Here is a 19,102-nt window from a genome sequence, read left to right as displayed (position 1 = left end):
ACATTCGACTCTCTTATAAAATGTTAGGAATTAAATAGCCACTGATTCCAAACTTGACTTTAGCTACTACGAATTCCAGGAGGGAGGAACTTTCTGGAGAGTTCCAGAAAGTCAGTAAATCTTCTAACCAATATTGACCCCTGTTCTAATGACGTTGACTCTACTATTCCAAATGCTGAGAAAAACCGGGCTTATGGTTATGATCTGCAGCAACTTAACCTCACCTGCAGCTTCAGCATAGACTACGGAATGTTAGCAGTGGATGTAACCCATATCCTACCCTCCTACCTTTCAGAACGCACAAAGAATTGGCAGCAATGATTATGCTCACATGAGCATAATGAAACAGATTTCACTATTTCATTTAGCATGGTGGAAAAAGGACAACAGAATCCACATTTCCTGAAAGTCAAGTTAATCTACAAAAGGCTTTCCAAGTGTTTACCATAAATACCCTGGTAGGGAGAGGAGAAATGGCACTGTCCTGACAGTCCTGACTGACCTGTGTGCCATACAGTACCCACATTCTACTCTTGACAAGGAGGGCTGAGCTCAGTTTCACTGGCATCTCCCTGATCCTCACAGATGGACACATCTATCAGCATGTCATGTCGACATCAGCTGGAACTGACTTAGGTTTTCCTCAGTTTGGCAAAGTCATAATGATTATGTAAATTTATCTGAAGGCTGTTAACTTGTAATGAAGGAAGAAAATATGTCCCCTGCGCATCTCAGTCTGTGCAGTGTATAATGATTCTCTCTTCTCTCGACAGCATGGTATGGGCATCCCCTCCATTTCCATTATGCTTCATGAACTCATCAAATTACTGCACCATGCCCGGTGCTCTGATGTTACCATCATCAGAATTGGTACATCAGGGGGATTAGGTAAGATGGATTGATTTCTGCTATACAAACCTAGTGTTGTTCCATGCAGAGTAGTTGCCAAAATGTACCAAACTACTAAGAGCCCAGAAAAAAACCCAGATTTCAGGTAAACCCATGTATAAAAATATGTCAGGAGTCTGGACTTGAAGAAATATATTCATATTTCCTTTTTCAGCTCTTCTTCGTCCATGGAGACCCCACTACCTCTTGCCCATATGGACTAGGTGATCTCGAGGGGAAGAGTAGAGAACTACTAGACAATATTTTTTGATGACAAGAATAAGTTTTGGTGATGATGAGTAAATTTTAAGATTTAAGAATTTTAAAAGTGACAGAAATACATTCTTTCAAGTAAAAAATAATCACTAAGATTTGCCTTGTTTGTTAGCAAACAATGTGGACTTCAGACTTCCTAGGCAAACATTGCTTTCAGCTCAATGACTACATCCCTTTCTCGACCTGGTCTTTTTCTTACCAAAAGACCAGAAAAGGTCAGTCTGGGCTTTTAGGAAAGGGGCAGGTGATACTTCCTAAAATTTTGCTAGTCTTCTCCTGCCTGCTTCCTTTTCTGGTCAGGCAGCTGGTCAGGAACCTTGCTTGTGTGTTCATATTGGGCTGAGGTAAAGTTCTGAGGAAACCTTCTTTAGCCTTTCTGTAGGAAGAGATCTTGCCAGTGGGGTGAATTTACCATGCCGCTAAATGTAAATGCACACAGACAAGGCAATGTAACTGGGAAAGTTTGGTTGACAGAGTGACAGAACTGAATGTGAATTATAAAAAAGAGCTGAGATTTGGGAATCTTGGGTGTCTACTTATTTGGGGCAAATCCTCAAAGAACTAGAGAGATGACTTATCCAATATCACAGAGCCACAGATGATTGAATCATGCTTGTTTAGAAACAGATGTGCTTAAAAAGATTATATCCTTTTCACAGCTGTGGTACAGAAATAAGTTCCAGCCATGGCCCTCACAGATGGAATAGAGGACAACTGTGGATGTCCAGCCAAAAAAAAGAATGTTAACAATCAGTGTTAAACCAGGCATCCTCCTGGACTGTAGCTTAGCTAATGTTACCACAAATAATCAATTGTAGGAAACAATGTATTTGGGGATGAAGTGCATAATACTATTATTAAAGTTGCTCATAATTCTTGGATTGTGAAATATAAGGATCTGTCTCCACAGCCCATGCAATAAACCATGGAGACTATTAATTGCTATTAACATGTGTCAATTAAGTATGGGGGATTCTGTTGACCATCTTGCTTGTGGTCTTCTGTTCTAGCTCTTTTGTTTCATGGCTTTGTGATACATGTGCCCAGAAGTGGTACCAGCATCATAGTAAATAGCTAAATGGAGACAAGTTAAAGCACTAGGCTGGTGTGGATACCTTCATTTTGAAGTTTTGTCCTCATTTTTAAGAACTCTGTTTCATAATAATATGTATTTTTTTCTTAATTAAAGCATTATTGCCTGTGAGGTGAAGGAAGTGTCATTTAGTCTTTTGCTGACATTACCACTCTTTACATGATTCAACAAAATTTAATGATGGTAAAAAGTACTTGATTAAATAGAATTTTCTCCTTTGAGAAACATTTACTATGACACAAATGTTCTAACTCTTCTTAATATAAGGATGGTATGTCATTTTTAATAAACACACTTTCAGTTTTCTTCCTCCTCAGTTTTTTATTCTTAGGACAATGTTATTAAAAAACTCACTCATTTGGCTTTCTTAAAATGTATTTGATCCACCAAGATTCTATCACAAGAGCCTAACTTGAACCTTGTAAAGTTTTCTGGAGTTAATCCTATTTTGATCAATGTTGGAATTTATAAAGACTCAAAAGGATATGGTTCTATGGTGTCAGTACATAAACTTTTTCTATAAACTGCCAGATAGTAAATATTTTAGACTTTGCAGAGCATATGGTTTCTGTTGCAACGTCTCAAGTCTGCCATTGTGGCATGTAGAAAATCTGTAAATGAATGGGTGTGGCTGTGTTCCAATAAAACATTATTTACAAAGAAAAGAACAATTTGGCCCAATGATTATACTTTACAGCTAGCTGCACCACAGCATCTCTCTGGAAATATTCCCTCATTCAACAAATGTTTGAATACTTCTAATGGAATAGGCAAAATGCTAGATCTGGAGAGACAGCTGTGAACAGACATTGTTCTTGTCTTTATAGAGCTCAAGTTTTATCAGAGAAACAGATAAGCAAGTGAGGACTTAGCAAAAGTGTGATGAAAGTTAACATAGGGAGAGTCTAGAGCATTATTGAAGTATGTCACTTTATCCAAGCTCTGAAAAGAAATCAGAATGGTTCAAAAACTAGGTCAAAGCTGGACCTGGGGAAATTTAATGTTATCTCTCTCTCTCTCTTTCTTTTTTTTAAATTCTAACCTCCCTCCCCTAACAATGGATCCACTCCTTTTGAAGGAAATGTCTAAAGTGGACACCTTAAGAATGAGTTGAAATTAGTCTGATGAAAGATAGGGTATGGGGAAAGATGAGAGAGCACTCCAGGCAGAAAAAATGATTGATAGAAAAATGACCTCTGAAGTCCCTGAGACTTGAGAGTGCCTTGAGTCCTGGCATCCTATAAGTAGCTCAGACCTTGAAGCAATGAAAGGTCAGCCAAAAGGTTTAATTTACATGGGCTCCAAGAAAAAGCAGAGAGGAAAGAGATGCAAACAAGTTTTAGTAACCAAGGAGGTATAGAGGATTAATATACAGTAGTCACTTCACTTTATAAAGTTATTTTCTGAGGGCCTCCCTGGTGGCGCAATGGGTTAAAGAACAGCCCTAAGTACCTATCTGCAGCCACTGCAGCTTGAGTTCAATCCCCAGCCAGGGAGGTGACCCACGAGGCACGATCGACCACTCCTGTCTGGCCCACTGCTCCCCTCAGCAGTCTATTTCAGTCAACCAGCCTATGCTATTTCCCACTCTGTCTCTGGTAGATCCTTTCATTCTCCCACCCCCTGCACCTCTGGCCTGTACCCCAGTTACTGTATGAATAAATAAATCTTAAAAAAAAAAGTTATTTGCTGGCAGCTCATTTAGTTTGTTCTAGAGCTAATTTATTCAAATCTGAGTTCCAAGGCCAAGACTAATTTGCACGTCCAAGAGTCATGCTTGTCTTGAAATCTAAATCCTATCATATTGTAAGTGGGAATCTGGAAAGATAGCAAATGCCTGTTCTGAATGTTACCATTTAATTATATTTGGAAAGAAAATAAAAGATGAAATAGAGAGATTCACTATTGATTACCATTAATTAATGTTGGCAGAATAGATTACATACTAAGCACCAAAAGTAAACCCTAATTGAGACTTTTCTATTTATTCCCACATCACAGGAGTTGCACCAGGGTCTGTTGTAATAACAGACACAGCTGTAGATTCCTTTTTTAAGCCAAGGTTTGAACAGGTTATATTGGACAACATTGTGACCCGAAGTACTGAACTTGACAAGGACCTGGCTGAGGAACTATTTAACTGCAGCAAAGAAACTCCCCACTTCCCAACACTTCTTGGACATACAATGTGTACCTATGACTTTTATGAAGGTGAGAATAATTTACAATCTGTGAAAGCAACAGAACTCTTAATGCCAACAACTTTTATTCAAACCCATAATTTATATTAAAAACTCTACTTTAGAAAATTAATAGTTAAGGATTTTAAAAGGGAAATCTAACAGTCTATTTTTAACTTACTTAAGCATAGGAACATAAGGATATAAGCAGCAATGGAAAAACTCCCATAATGAATTTACATTAACAGTAAGTTTAATCCTCCAAGAAGAAATTGAATACGCAAATGCAATTAGTGATATTAGCGAAAGCTTATCTCTGGGAGAAGGGGAATATGCTGATTCTATTTTTCTGCCATTTTTAGATACATTTACCTATCACTTAAATGGGATCTGGTATGTAGGACAAAGTGAAGACAGGCAATGGGAGTGATGTTTGAGGGAGGAAATTCTAAAGGGATGGACAAATCTCAGAGAGGTTCTTTCATCTCTCATCAGCCATGAATAAAAGGTCCCTGATTCAAGTTTAGGGACAAACTGAAAGTGATTGACAAGTAGCAGCTTTTACCACAAGGGGCAACGGGTCAGGAGAATAACATTCCAGAAGAAAGAATCTAATTCTAATTTAATCAGGCCCCATTCTGTGGAGGGCATTCTAGAACTCTTAGAGTATGTGTCTTAGTGTGTTCTCATTGTGTTGGGGATGTTTATCCAAATACATATTATTCCATTTTAAATTATTTTCACTCTCCTTACCCTTTAAACAGAGCATGATGTTGAATATTTAGAAGTTATACCACCCATAAATTTTGCTTCACGTTAGTAAAAGTACAGTCACCACACATGTGTTATAAAACACAAAATGTGGCCCTCCCTGGTGGCACAGCGTGTTAAAGCACTACACTGAGAGGCTAAAGCCACCTCCACATGAGTTCGATCCCAGCCTGCCCCGGAGGTGATCCACCTGGTGAGGCAGACCTCTCCTGACCCACCCGCTGCTCCCCTCAGCAGTGTACTTCATCAGTCAGACTGTTCTGCTCCCCACTCTGTCTCTGGTGAACCCTCTCACCGCCCCTGCACCTCTGGCCTGTATCCCATTTCTGTACGCACAAATAAATAAATCTTAAACACACACACACAATGTTGGCTCTGGTGGGTTTGACTCCCTCTCTAACAGGTCACTGGCTCCTTCCTGGGGAAGATCACTCACAGCTTGAAGCCAGAGTTTGCAAGTGGACACTCGTTGAAATTAATGTTTTCTTCAACCTGCACAATTTTTCAAAATTGAGTTATCTTGTCAAAATTTATAATTTCTGGGGATTTCATATGAAAATACACATTTTTGACTTCTTGAAATAACATAAGAGAAAAAAAATTGAAATACCTGCATAGCAGCCCTGGCAAGTCCCAGGCCCCACCCAGGGCTGTGTCTAAAGGAAGGTGAGATCCTACAGACCAGGCAGACCTCCTCAACGTTATCATTTTGCATCAGCTGAAGGAACACCGTGTGTTTTAGAGGCTTTGGCAGGCAGTCCTGGGAAAGACACACGGAGAAGAAAGACAGTGTGGCAGCAGCATGCTAGAGATAGTGGGAAGGGAGAAAAAGAGAGGAACGGGAGCCAAAAAAACGGTTGTGTAAACAATGGCGATAACGAAGAGCTACTGGCCCTTCTACTAACCTGGGTCATGCTTGGGAGCCGAGTGGGAAGCCTGTTCCGGAAGTGCTCAGGGTGGGGGGGTAGAGAGCATCAGGCTTTTCTCGCCCTCTGGCCACACTGATTGATACAGGTGAAATTAAATGAGAAAAGATTTTGGAGAACACAGGTGAAATTAAGTGAGAAAAGATTTCGGAGAACAGCTTAAAAAGCTCAATCCCACAAGGACAGAATTTAGCCTGAGAGGCCTGGGACAGGGAGAACGTAGGCAGATTACGTTGTATGTTTCTGCCCTCCTGAGGGGCGCCGAGATAGCTGACAGATCCAAAGCACTGTCCTGGTCCTAGGGTCACTGGGAGCATTGCCATGCAGCGCCTGCACCCTGTTTATTGCTGCCCCTCTCTCCCCACCCCCACACAGGGCAACCTAAGATTTTCCTCAAAGGGCAGCAAGCTAGTGATGACTAAGAGAACTCAGGGATGCCAGGGTCGCTGTGCTAAGGCATCAATTTGCTAAATATTCTCCTCTTTCTTTCAGGCCAAGGTCGAATGGATGGAGCACTGTGCTTTTTTTCCAGAGAAAAAAAGTTAGATTACTTGAAGAGAGCCCATAAAGCTGGGGTCAGGAATATTGAAATGGAATCTACAGTGTTTGCGGCGATGTGTGGACTTTGTGGACTAAAAGGTAAGCTGTTCATCAGTGCCTCGGGTCCAAGTCTCCTGTTTTATGAAATTATTTTCATCTGTGGGAGAAAAAAAATAAAGGAGTCTAGTTACATCTTACTTCGAGCTGAACACACACCAGATAATTGTTCATAATGTACATGAACGCATGTTAAGAGTGGGCAACACATTATTTTCATATGTAAATGAGGACAACAGTCTCAGGCAGCAAAAGTAAGTTGCCCAATGTCAGCAGCTGCTGGGCTTTATAGCCAGGACTTGACTTCAGGGTGATTTTCTTCATTCTGATATTGGCAGCTATTTTCCATTACAATTAGATTTATTGACACATGATACAGACAACTGTTTCTAAAATAGTCTATTGAGAGGATAATGTAATGGAGGAATGGTGTGGTTTAAAGTTAATTTACATGTAATTTTGTTTTTTGCAATTTATTTTGAAAAACTTCAAAACCCCAAAAATGTAAGGTAGTGTTATTGTAATGCGTCTATTTTCCGAGATTCAGTAATTGTGAATATTTTGTGACATTTGTGCTAAATATAGATATGTAAGTATTATATCTATATAATGCACGCACACACATTTGCTTTTCCCCTTGAATCACTTGTAAATGATCTATAAACATCATGAAACTTAATTTTTAATTACCCTGACATCATCTCCTCAGAGTAAAATATTCTACTAATGACAATACTAATATCAAATTGGCAAGATGCTTTAAAACCATAAAAATAGTTTCATAAGATCATTTAACATCCATTCCATATTTAAATTTCCCTAAAAAATATTTTTAAAGATTTTTTTAATCCAATATAGACTCAACATCATGCACTATCATACTTGGTCATTTTATCTCTGTACTTTGACATCTACAATAGTACTGCTTTTCTTTTTTCTCAGAAGAGTGGCTTGTTTGAAAATGTTTTGTCCCAACTTCTGTGACCGGTGGCAAGAAAGGAAGGCAGAAAGGCTGAGCAAGCAGAGTTTATTGCTCCCGGACAGCAGCTGAGATGGAGCCCCTAGGGTGGGGTCCGCAGTTACTGCCAACTCAATAAGGGGGAAAGGGTCTTTTATATAGATCTAGGTTCACATTCCAAGGGTGACTCATCGCTGTGTCCCCTGGTGCTAGGCCCAGTTCCTCCAACCTCTGTCTCCCGGATGCTAGGCCCAGTTGACTATCCGTTTGTTATCCCCTTCAACTAATCCCATATCAAGCTTGGATATCCGTATCAAGGCTCAATTCTTTCATTGTCAGTAAATCTTTGGTTCCCAACAGAAAAGTCAAGTTATCTTGTAGGTTATCCCATGTTCTAGATTTGCCTGCTGTTATAGTTTTATATGCTACTTGTTCATCTCTCTCGCATCTTTCCTGTAAAGTGGAAATCTGGTGGCTTGGTAAGATTCAGCTGATGGCAAGGCCACTCCACAGTAACACTGTGAACTTCCATTGTGCTACATCAGAGAGCTGGAATGTAAGGGTGTCCCAGTTTTAGTAATTTTGCGTTAGATCACTTGGTTCAAACAGCAACTGCTCTCTCTCTCCCTTAAAAAGTTTTCTCCTTGTAGGTAGCAAGCAATCTCTGGGGTATAATTTAACACTGCCTGAATAGTCTGTAAGCCAACTGATTTTTACCCGATGATTTCAGCAGAGGCTGCAAAATAATTTTCTAATTCTATTATTCCTCCTACAGTTATTAGCTGGCATTCTTCTTTAAAAAGAACATTTCTTCCTCCTACTCCTATCTCCCTTTTTTCTTTCTTTCTTTCTTTCTTTTTTTTTTTTTCCTTTTCCTTTTGGTTGTGTAAGGATTTTGTTCAAATCAAATTGTGCATGCCTTGTTTCTCATTTTTCTTTTGGTTACTCAAATTTTCCCAAACTTTGTGAGCAATAGCCCTTCTAGAGCACTTTTCCCCCTTTGCAATATAATTCCAATGACTGTTAAGAATTTTCTTGCATTCAGGCACAAGTTGTATGTTCCTTGCCTCAGGTGGAATCAACCACTTCTCCAAGAAGCTCTGGTTCCTTGTGGTAGAGAATGGTATTTAAACATCAAATAATAGTGTAACATGTCTTTATTTTTGGTGAAATTATCAGCACCCAGAAAACATGTTGAAGTAAACATAATTTGCATGAGATCTAATCAGTATAACTCTTCCATGTGACTTTAAATTATTTTCATAGTCATCCTCTGGATAAAGAATTGTACATTTTACTGATGAAAAAAGGTAAAGCTGCAAAGTGATATTCTTTATTACATTGGCTACAAAAGCATCATCTAATGTTTTGGGTAAAAAGCAGTTAAGAAAATGTTGGCACTCCTCCCTAACACTCCCCAACCCCCTCCAGGAGTCACGGCTTTGCTTTTCACATAAGCAATTATCTTTTTTTCTTCAGAAACTGTGTCATCCATTCAAAAGTGTTTTATAGCATGTCTATTGAGTCCATGGCATAGTACTACAAAGCATGGTCTTTTAATAAGACCTTTGGCTGGTAAGATTTATCTCAATAATTATCTTCCTAAAGGAAGAAGGACTCACTCCTGTTCATCAGCTCAGAGCCTGGGTACACAGACACTGGAGCGGCAGCAACAGACTACACAGACAAAAATCTCTGTCCTTATGGAGTCTAGTGAAGAAGACTAATGACAGCAATAAAGAGGAATGAGTAATATAGTGTGTGTTAGATGCTGAGTGCTATGGAGAAAAAGAAGGCAGGGAAAGGGAAGAAGAATGACCAAGGTAAGGAGGACAATCCTCATTTTAAATAGTGTGGTCAGGGAAGCATCCTGAAAATGCCATGTGCAATTCCTGGGAAGAGCAGCCTGGGAGATGAAAGGCTAAGACCACAGGGCAGGTGCATCCATAGCATGGTAAGGAACATGGAGTCAAGTGTGGCTGGAAGGGAGAGAGCAGTGGTAGATGGAAGGTGTACATGGTGAGGTCACTTCGGGAATGGCACTCTGAGTAAATGGGAGGGTTGTGATTAGAGAAGCTGTTGCATCTGACTTGTGTTTTAACAGTTTTACATTAGCTATTGAGTTGGAAAGAAACTGGTCCAGGGCAGAAGGAGAAAGTGAGGATGGTTAATATGAAAGAGAGTTTACTAACCAGTTAAGCACAAAATTCCTATTTGTACAATATGCTGACCTTTAATAAGTTTGATGATGACCTTCAATTCTTTCATTGGAGTCATTGATTGGCAGCCAGGGAGTGTTCTAGGCTTGCGAACTTGTGAATGCTGGAACAAAGTATTTCTCTCTTTAAGGATGTTGACAAAATCTTAGAGAAGTTATTCTTTATGAGGAATTTTCTGTCCTTGCTGCTAAACCTTGTAACCTTGCTTTCTGTCACCTGGGTGTGACCTCCTGGACTCTTCCCTCTCTAGCTCACTGTAATTCTGTTTTACATATAATTTTCCTTTTCTGCTGGTGCTGAAGCTACTGGACATTAATTTCAGCCTGCCAGTAGCTTTCTTCCAGGCCACTGCTACATTTTCATTGAGCAGATGCTTTCTGGACTGCTAACATTCACACTCAAGGTTGCATCCATAACTCGAATTTTATAGTTCTGGGAAATAATTTCTGCCTGAATTTCTTTGTGGTGACATGATCTCCTTCATCTATAACTATTTTAAAGGGTGAGATCCTGGTACAATGAACCCTGAAAGATCAACCACTGAGGACACAGAAATAAACCCATGCCTATGATGCTATCATGTTCTTATCTTTTATCCCCACTTCATAGCCTTCTTCCTTCATGTCACTGAAGCTGCCACCTTGTAGTATTAACTCATTTTTAACCCACTCTGTGCAAGCCAAAAAAGCTTGCTTTGGGGAAGAACAGGGGGGTCTTTTCAAACAGCTGTTGAAGCATAGAGAAGTTAGGGAGGATAACTGCATGGCACATAACACAGGAAAATAGGTTTTGCAGGCACCACAAGATGCAATTGGGCTCTCAGACCTGCCACCCTGCTGTTAGCATGGCCCACCTCACTGCCTCCAGGCGGCCTTCTCTAGTGGCCTTTCCTGCCCCTTTCATACTACCAGATGACTGGACAACTAATCTGAATCCATATGAAGGCAATGAAGGTTAATGATCTCAGCTTCTAAATAATAATATCTTACTTAAACAAAGGTGGTGTGGAAACCCTTGTCCTAACTCAGCAGAATTACTCACTGAGTAAGGAGAGGTGCAGATACAGATATTTCTGCATCTGCCTGGCTCAGTGAACTCTCAGCTTTGTAACTAATATCAGAGCTCATCTCATCAGAGAAACCTTGCAGGACCACCTAAACTAAATTTATATCATCTTCTCTCTTTCATCTCTGCATCATATTTACCATTATAGCCTATTTATGGTTTCTTTACATATCACCTTCAGGCACTACTGTATATATTATACTATATACCATTACATATATTATATTATATACAATAATATTAGAGGTATGTATTTACTACTCTCTCCAGTGAGAACAGGGTCCTTGTGTGCCACTTTCTTGCTATATCCCAAGCATGGAGAATACTGTCTGCCACATGACATTCAATAAATATTTGCTAACTGATTGAACAAGCAAATGTACAAATGAACAAATGAATGAGTGAATGTATGAAAAGAAGGGCTACTGGACTTTTACCTTGGGAAATGGCTATTGCAAACTCAACTTGTTCCTCCCTCATTTTTCAACCATATTAGTGGCTTAGAATTGTCCATAGGTCATCATGAGGCCTCCTAATTCCAAATAAAAGAGACAAAGCCTTGAGTTCAGCTTCCCTTTGCAGCATGGCTCGTGCAAATACTTCTGCTATATTTATATCCACTGAATCTCTTGGTTTTTGATATGTGGACAAACTGCTTTATATGTTGCCATGGACACCCATAACTCACTGTTGTTATACTAATCTGGCAACCCTGGAAGAGTAGCTGGAAACCAATGTTGTTTTTAACTTAGATCCTGGTGAAGGGAAGTAGTGACATTCATGAGATTATTTTACATGAAAAGCTGAGCTTTTAGAATCATAGAGACCCGCTGAAAAAAATACAAGCATCTATGATTTTATAATCTGTCCCTCTCTTATAGCAAAATCTACTTTAATTAAACACCTAACACTAGATTAAAGATGACAGTACTTTTGCACTGTGCGCTTGTGATAAGTATGTTCAATTTGTATCCATTTTATAAGACAGTGTTGCCTTTTGACACATACTCGCACGACAATATATGAAACCTAATATTTATCTAAGATTAGATTCTGGTTAAATCGTCTTCTATGTTTTTAGTTGTTTGCAGCACTCACTGTGGCTTTTCTTTGGAGTAAAGGAAGAATTCAATGTTATTTCTTCTGACAGATACTGGTAGCTTTGGGGATATTCAGTCTTCATAATATTACTTTATTACACTTCAATGAAAGAGTGCACAATCTTGACTTTAATTTCATTTTTATATTCTTCTGCTGGTCCCAGCAATAAGGATATTGAGCTCTGGGAACTGCATGATGATCACTGATAAAGTAAAAAAAAAAAAAATTACAATGAGGATTAAAGATTTTATTCATTCTGGAGCCGAACTATTTCTTAACTCTAAAATGGAGAAAAATCAGGGTTTTGAAAATTTATTACACAAGAATGCAAGGCAACCAATTACAGCTGTCCCCCTCCCAAGAGAAAAGGAAACTATGACTATGAGGTTAAATAGTTTACCTAAGTCCTCATAGTTCACAAACATATTAGGTGGAATTTGAATACAACTCTGGCTACTTGGGACTCCTCATGTTCTGCTGCTTCTCCCCTTGTATATACAAGGTTCAAAGTTCAAGAATAGCCTTTTCCCCCTTTGAATTTTTTAAAATTATTATTTAAAAAAGTTTTGAGCAGATAGTTGTGCTATCTCAACAAGCAAACCTTCAGGGCTCAGCATAAACCCAAACAGTGCTGGATTGAAATCAAGTATTAAGTTGATGCTTATTCAAAAGTATGCACAGCCATTATTTCACCAAGAAAATCAGTCAGCATATTTAGGAAATCAGGCAGAAATGGTAAATAATTCATTCATTACTTTTTCAAAGATAAGATTGAAAAGACACTTTTCTTGCTTTGCTACCAGCACTTACATATGTTGAATCAAAGTCAGTGTCTATAGTTCTTTTGATTCATTTTAATTCTTGCATTCCTCCCTCCCCCAAATCAGCACTCTCATACCTTAGAGAACCTTGTAGAACAGGACTCCACCCTCAGTGTGATTGGCATAACCTGTGAATGGCCCTCCTACTCTCCTCTGTAACCCCAATGAAGCTTCCTCAGTCCTCCTTAGTGGGTCCTCCATCCCAGCACATCAGGCTTCATTTCCATGCCTTCTGGTAGGGAGACTCATCTCTGCTTGGGGAGACAGTATCCTGCAGAATTTCAAGTCCACAACGATGCAAGTGGACTTGCTGGACTTGGCAGCATGCTTCTCGGATCAAAAAAAAAAAAAAAATGAGGTGAGGCACAAACCTGAAGATGTGACTAGGGAGACATTACTGAGGTCCAGCCTGCTCCTCTCTCAGAGAATGAAATGAGCTCTGGAGCAGAGGTGATTGGCCTAAAGACATAGCGAGACCAACAGAGGGTCTCCACCTCAAGTCTCCTGAGTCCCGCTTCCTCCACAATTCCACAGAGTGTAAAAAGCCTCCTATGTAGCTGTTGATAAATTTGGGAGTACAACGCTAAATCTACATCTTTAGATTTAGCTACGAGTTTCCTGGAAGCCAAGTTGAAAATGGAGGCACTTTGAATGACACAGCCTTCATTACCTAGTAAAAAAGGATTTGAAGTTTATCCTTAAAACTTTATCCAAATATTCAACTTTATCCAAATGTTAAATTTCAATAAAATTATTAGTTGTGTTACAATGGATGTAAGTGGATATCATATCACAGTGTCTTCAATAGTACTCAGAAATGATATGGGGCAATTTTTGATAGATAATAATGCTAAATCGTGGTTTTATCTGCTTCGGCATTTCTTTGGGAACCTAACCTATTAGGGTCCAGGTATGTACATTTGTGGTACATTTAATTTATGATCAAGTTTAAAGCTTAAGGCCAGCAGTTCTCAAATAATAATGTGTAAATAATTTAACAAAGAAGGATTTTTAAGTAGTTTAAAATAAAACTATTATTCATTAAAAAATCATATGTTTATTTTTAATCATTTTGTGCCTTTTTTCATCTCAGTTGTAATCCCCATGGGTTTCCCATCGCCAATCACCCATCTGCCCTCACCATAGTCCAGTGTACTTCTCTCCCTCTACCATTTTTGATTCCATTCCCCACTCCACCTGTGTAAAATGTCTCTGGTATGTAGTTGTTTATGATTATTATTATTTTCTCCCCTTGTCCTTTATACTCCTGCTATGAGTGAAACCATCTGGTATTTTTCTTTCTAGCTTATTTCACTAAGCATGATCCCAAGAAATGTTCTTTTAATGCAACGTCACTGCCTTCTCTCACCCTTCAACCCTAATTCTTTATATCCAAAATCATCAGTCACAAGCTCTGGCTCTGATGCAGGTGGCCAGCAGGGTACTTTTTAAGAAATACCCATCTAGAAAAACATTGTTCTCATATTGTTAACAGGGTGGTCCCTAGGAAAAAGGCAAGTTCCAGGTTCCCTGCCCCACCCAGAAGGAGGGTGGAGCTGAGCAGAGAAAAAGGAGAGAAGAGAAGGGAGAAGAGGAGAATGAAGCAGGATGGAGAGCCAGGAGACTTGAGGAAGCCACATGGAGCAGCAAGCATGTGATGAAGAAACCGTGCTTGTTTTCTGACCCTGGACTGGTTAAGGCAGATGTGGATGAGATACCTGTAGGGAGGTGACTATGGCAGTGTTTATATTGATTTTGACGTTGCTCTTTTGCTCTCAGATTTGTCTGGCCATTTCTGACCCTTTTCCATGAGTCCCCATCAGAAGGTGCTTTAGTCTAGTGGCAGGCTTTCAGGCCTTGCTTTGGACCAATCCCTTTTGGGTTGACTTTTGGCCACGAAGGGATGGGTAACTTCAGGTGTTTGATTTAGAAGTTATATTCTTTGTGTTACGTATTGTATATTTACTGTATTAAAGTCCCTTTTCAATGAAGTTTTATATGTTTTGTCTTGTTGCGGCAGATGGCAGGACCCACTTAGAGCAGGCAGGTTTTGGGGCTTCAGGGGTGCCCCTCTCCCCCTGATCTCTAACAGAATTGGGGTGCCCTATAACAATACCTCTTAGCTTTAATCAGCCCCTCTAAATATACAATTTCTCTACTTGGTTTTTAATAAGCAGCCAACAGTCTGAGGTTGTTTTAAATCTTAGGTTTTTTTTTTTTAAGATTTTATTTTATTTGTGCATACAGAACTGGAGTACAGGCAAGAAATGCAGGGGCGGTGAGTAGATTCACTAGAGACACAGTGGGGAGCAGAACAGGCCGACTGACGAAGTACACTGCTGAAGAGAGCAGCGGGCGGATCAGGAGAGGTCTGCCAGGCCATGTGGGTCACATCTGGGGCAGGCGGGGATGAAACTCATGTGGAAGTGGCTTTAGCTTCTTAGTGCTGTGCTTTAACCCGCTGCGCCACCAAGGAGGGCCTAAATCTTAGGTTTTAAGAGAGAAAGAGGAGGTACAGAGGGTCTGGGTTCGTGAAATTCCTGTGCTTCATATACCAGGTGTTCAGGGAGTAAAAATGGGCTCTCCAGGTCATGAAAAATGTTGGGGAGAGGTGGAAGAGGATTCCCCACAAAGGCTGGCCTGGGAACCCAGAGCTGACCACTGCTGTCTTGCCATCTTCCAAGGTTCAGCCCGTTTGACCCCTGTTTTTCTCTACAGTTCATGGGAAAATCTGCCTGAAAGTCCTTTCTGAATCAGAGAGTTGGGGCTAAAGTGGGGGTCCACAGAGCTGTAATTATTCCCACAGGATCCTGGATGGGCTTCAGGGAGCCCCTAAGCCCCTGAGATTATACATGAATATGTTGTATATACATGCATGTGTGAATTTTTGTAAAAAGAGGTTCTAATTACTACTTTAATCACATTCTCAAAGGAGCCCTAAATGGTGTGAGAGTTATAAATCTCTGGGAATTCCATCCACTAGGTGCATTGAGCCCCAGATTCACACTGGTGTGTTCCTGTCACATTGTAGCCTGATGTTATTTCACTGACGAGTCCCTCCTCAGAAGCCATTCTCCTGCTCATTCTGAGGGTGATGGTGGCAAGGCTGTCAGGTTTAATTTTGACAAATTGTTTTGAGTAATTAGTCCCTTTAATTGCTCATGGAAATAGTAACTTTAGGTGACAAGATTATTATATGCTACATGTTAATGGGTCCTTCAGGGTTAAGAAAACACCACCAAGATTGCTATGACCTGTTCTTTTCCATCTTTGGCATTACCCTTGAAATTGCCAGAAAGATATTTAGTCAAGTCAGCTCCCACTCTGAGAAAAGTACAGACCAATGATTTCCTTTGATCCTTCTGCCAAGTGAAGGATTAGAGAAGGACTTTCAACTCTTCCCCACTATCGCCAGCCTGTATCAGCCTTCACAGTCTTGCAGATCATTAACTTGAAAAGCTGAAGTTTCTAGCCCTTCCTTGTTGCTTGTTTACCTGTTCAGCCCAGTTGTTTTACAACTGAGTGAGTTTTGAATAAATAGAGCCCTAGGTCATGAAATATTTGATTCAGTTCAAGCTGAATATTTTCACTTCACTGAACAGGGAGGTCAGTTGGACCATAGGTCAAGGCAGGTTGGCCTAATGATTCACCAGGTGCCAGCTCAGGACAGGGGTGGATAGAAGGTGGAGAACTCCTCCAGCAGTTGAGCAAGTTGCACATTGAGTGTCCTTTTACTAGCTGTGTCACATTGGGCCATTTGCCTGACCTCCCAAAGCTCTCATTTCATTATCTGTCAAAAGGGGATAAACATAATATCTAGCTCATGGTACAGCTGTAAGGATTAAGTGATACCATCAACACCCAGCATATAGCAAGAGCTGAACTAGGAACAAAGATAGCCTCTATGATAATTACAGTACATTTCTCCTCTCCACATCCAGATCTTACAAAGAAGTCAGAAATAGTGAGAGGTCAAAGAAATAAATATTTCAGTCATGCTCAATTTTATCTCTATGCTCTAAAAGTTTGTTAATGTGGCTATATCTTATCCCATATACACTGGAGTTCTTTTTTAAGATGATTCAGATGAAGATGTATCTTACTACACTTGTTCAGTTAAAAATCATTGATAACAATTTCGATGTGGATAACCACATTCCTTGAAATCCATGATTTCATGTAAAAATCAACAATGCAGAATTTGTAGGGAACTTTAGTTCCCTCACTGGTTTTTCCTGCTGGAACAATCTGGACACTGGTATTTTTCAAAGATGAGTTTTTATTTCCCCCCTCAGGAAAAAAAAAAAAAAGTTTTTTTTTTTTAGTTTTTAGTTTTTATTTATTTTACTTTTGCATAGAAGAACTGAAGTTTAGGCCAGAAGTAGGGGGGATGAGAGGATTCACCAGAGGCAGATCTACTGAAATATATGGCTACAGGGAGCAGTAAGCAAAATAGGAGAGGTCTGCTGCATCATGTGAGTTAACTCCCTGACTGCGGATCAACTTTAGGCCACCAGGGAGGCCCAAGACTTGCGTTCTTTACCCTTAGTTTCTTATATAGTTGATTTGTATTCTGTAGAAATAAAAGATTAAAATTTCTGTTGAAGAAGAACCTAAGATTTATACATTTCTCGTCATATTTCTCACCTCAAATTCCCTCAGGGCCAACACTCACCTCACTGTGTTTCCTGAGGTCTGAGCTCCAGCTCTTTTCTCTACTCTTCTGCAAGGCCTGCAGGAAGTAAAGGCAAATATTGTACTAAGGAGTAAAACGTTGCTTCAGGAGTAATGGCTTGTTTGCCTCAAGAAGAGCTTTTGCTATGAAGTAGAAATGGGTTAAAAGCTGGAGATGTTATGTGCCTTGGTTGGCTAAAATCTCTTCTTGGGCTTCCCCCGCACACAAAATTTTCCAAAGCCTTCATCTAATCTATTGTAGAACTAATTTATTTAGATGTAGTGCTTGGTGGGATTCCATAGAAATATGAATTATGTAGACAGCTAGAGGGTTTTGGGGTTGCCAGTACCCTTCAGAGAAAAGAGCAAAAATACATGTGATGAGAATGTTGAGGGAGTTGACTGATTTTTCTCTACAAAAGAAACCCATTTGTTCAAGAATCACATTGCTTTCTCTTCTAGCTGCTGTGGTCTGTGTGACACTTCTGGACAGACTTGAAGGTGACCAGATAAACCTGCCCCATGATGTTCTGGTGGAGTACCAACAACGACCTCAGCTGCTAATCTCCAACTTCATCAAACAGCGGCTTAGACTTGGTGACCAGACATCATCACCGGGCAGCCAATCCTTCCCTGCAAGTCTGTGATTCAAGTTGTAGTGTTGGGGTTATATATTATTTGTGGCATTTTCATATAATTCTTATCCATATGTTCAGATCACATAAGAGTGGTTTTATAAAACCCCTCTGTTCATAAAAAAATTTATTGCAGAAGAATTTAATACATGAAGTGAAATTCAAATTTCATTTTAGAATAAGTTAACTAAGACAGTCTAATAATTAAAATTGTAAAACTCCTGGATTGTGACATTTGGAGTTTCATGTGCAGCATTAATTAAGCTCACATCAAAATAGACCAGCCACTGTAGATATGGTTACATTCATACTCTGTTTCTGAAACCAATCCAGAAATTCATGTTAGAACGTTGTCAGGCACTTCTAGGTGTTGGACAAGTGACAGAAATTGATCATGCACATTCAAAATATTTATAGAAAAAAGTCTTAGTGTGATATAGGTCTATATGAAAAAGCTACCCATTGGGAAATGTGACCATACTTCATTTTTTTTCCTTGTAAATGATTTCAGTGCACCAGGAATACGATTAGAGGCTTTTGTTTGCCTACATTTATGATTTTACTACAGACTATATAACAATTCTAGGTCACATATTTATCTTTGAATATAAGACTCTCTAATGCAAAGAATGAGCCTTATTATTCTTCAGAAATTACAGATGTCTAAAACACCTTCTAGCATTTTTTCTCTTTTTTAAGGAAATGCTTTTTTGAGGAGGTTGTTTGTTTAATCTAATTTCAGTATTAACATAACAGACTGAGAAGTTAGTGAAAACTGGACTTAGATATGAGTCCAAAATGATCAAGTCATCCTCTTGTGTGACTTTGCAGTAGGCTGGACCCAGGCCCTGCCACACCTTCATCCAGTTTGCCCCCAATAGCCAGTGTAGGGCTATTG

The 19,102-nt window shown here is 39.6% G+C and overlaps 1 protein-coding gene across 1 annotated transcript in view; it reads left to right on the top strand.

Annotated features, from left to right (window-relative positions):
- UPP2 (uridine phosphorylase 2) overlaps positions 1-18,216 on the top strand; it is a 30,137-nt gene extending 11,921 nt beyond the window's left edge. The window contains exons 4-7 of the mRNA XM_004674877.1: positions 774-888; positions 4,259-4,468; positions 6,627-6,773; positions 18,032-18,216. Coding sequence (XP_004674934.1) covers positions 774-888; positions 4,259-4,468; positions 6,627-6,773; positions 18,032-18,216 — 657 coding nt within the window. The remainder of the gene's footprint in view (positions 1-773; positions 889-4,258; positions 4,469-6,626; positions 6,774-18,031) is intronic.
- Positions 18,217-19,102: the final 886 nt, after the last annotated feature.

This window comes from Condylura cristata, unplaced genomic scaffold (genome assembly GCF_000260355.1).
Source record: "Condylura cristata isolate star-nosed mole 26May11 unplaced genomic scaffold, ConCri1.0 scaffold00002, whole genome shotgun sequence".
Classification (NCBI taxonomy): domain Eukaryota; kingdom Metazoa; phylum Chordata; class Mammalia; order Eulipotyphla; family Talpidae; genus Condylura; species Condylura cristata.
Note: the sequence above shows the minus strand (reverse complement) of the source record. Positions and strands in the feature narration are given on the sequence as shown.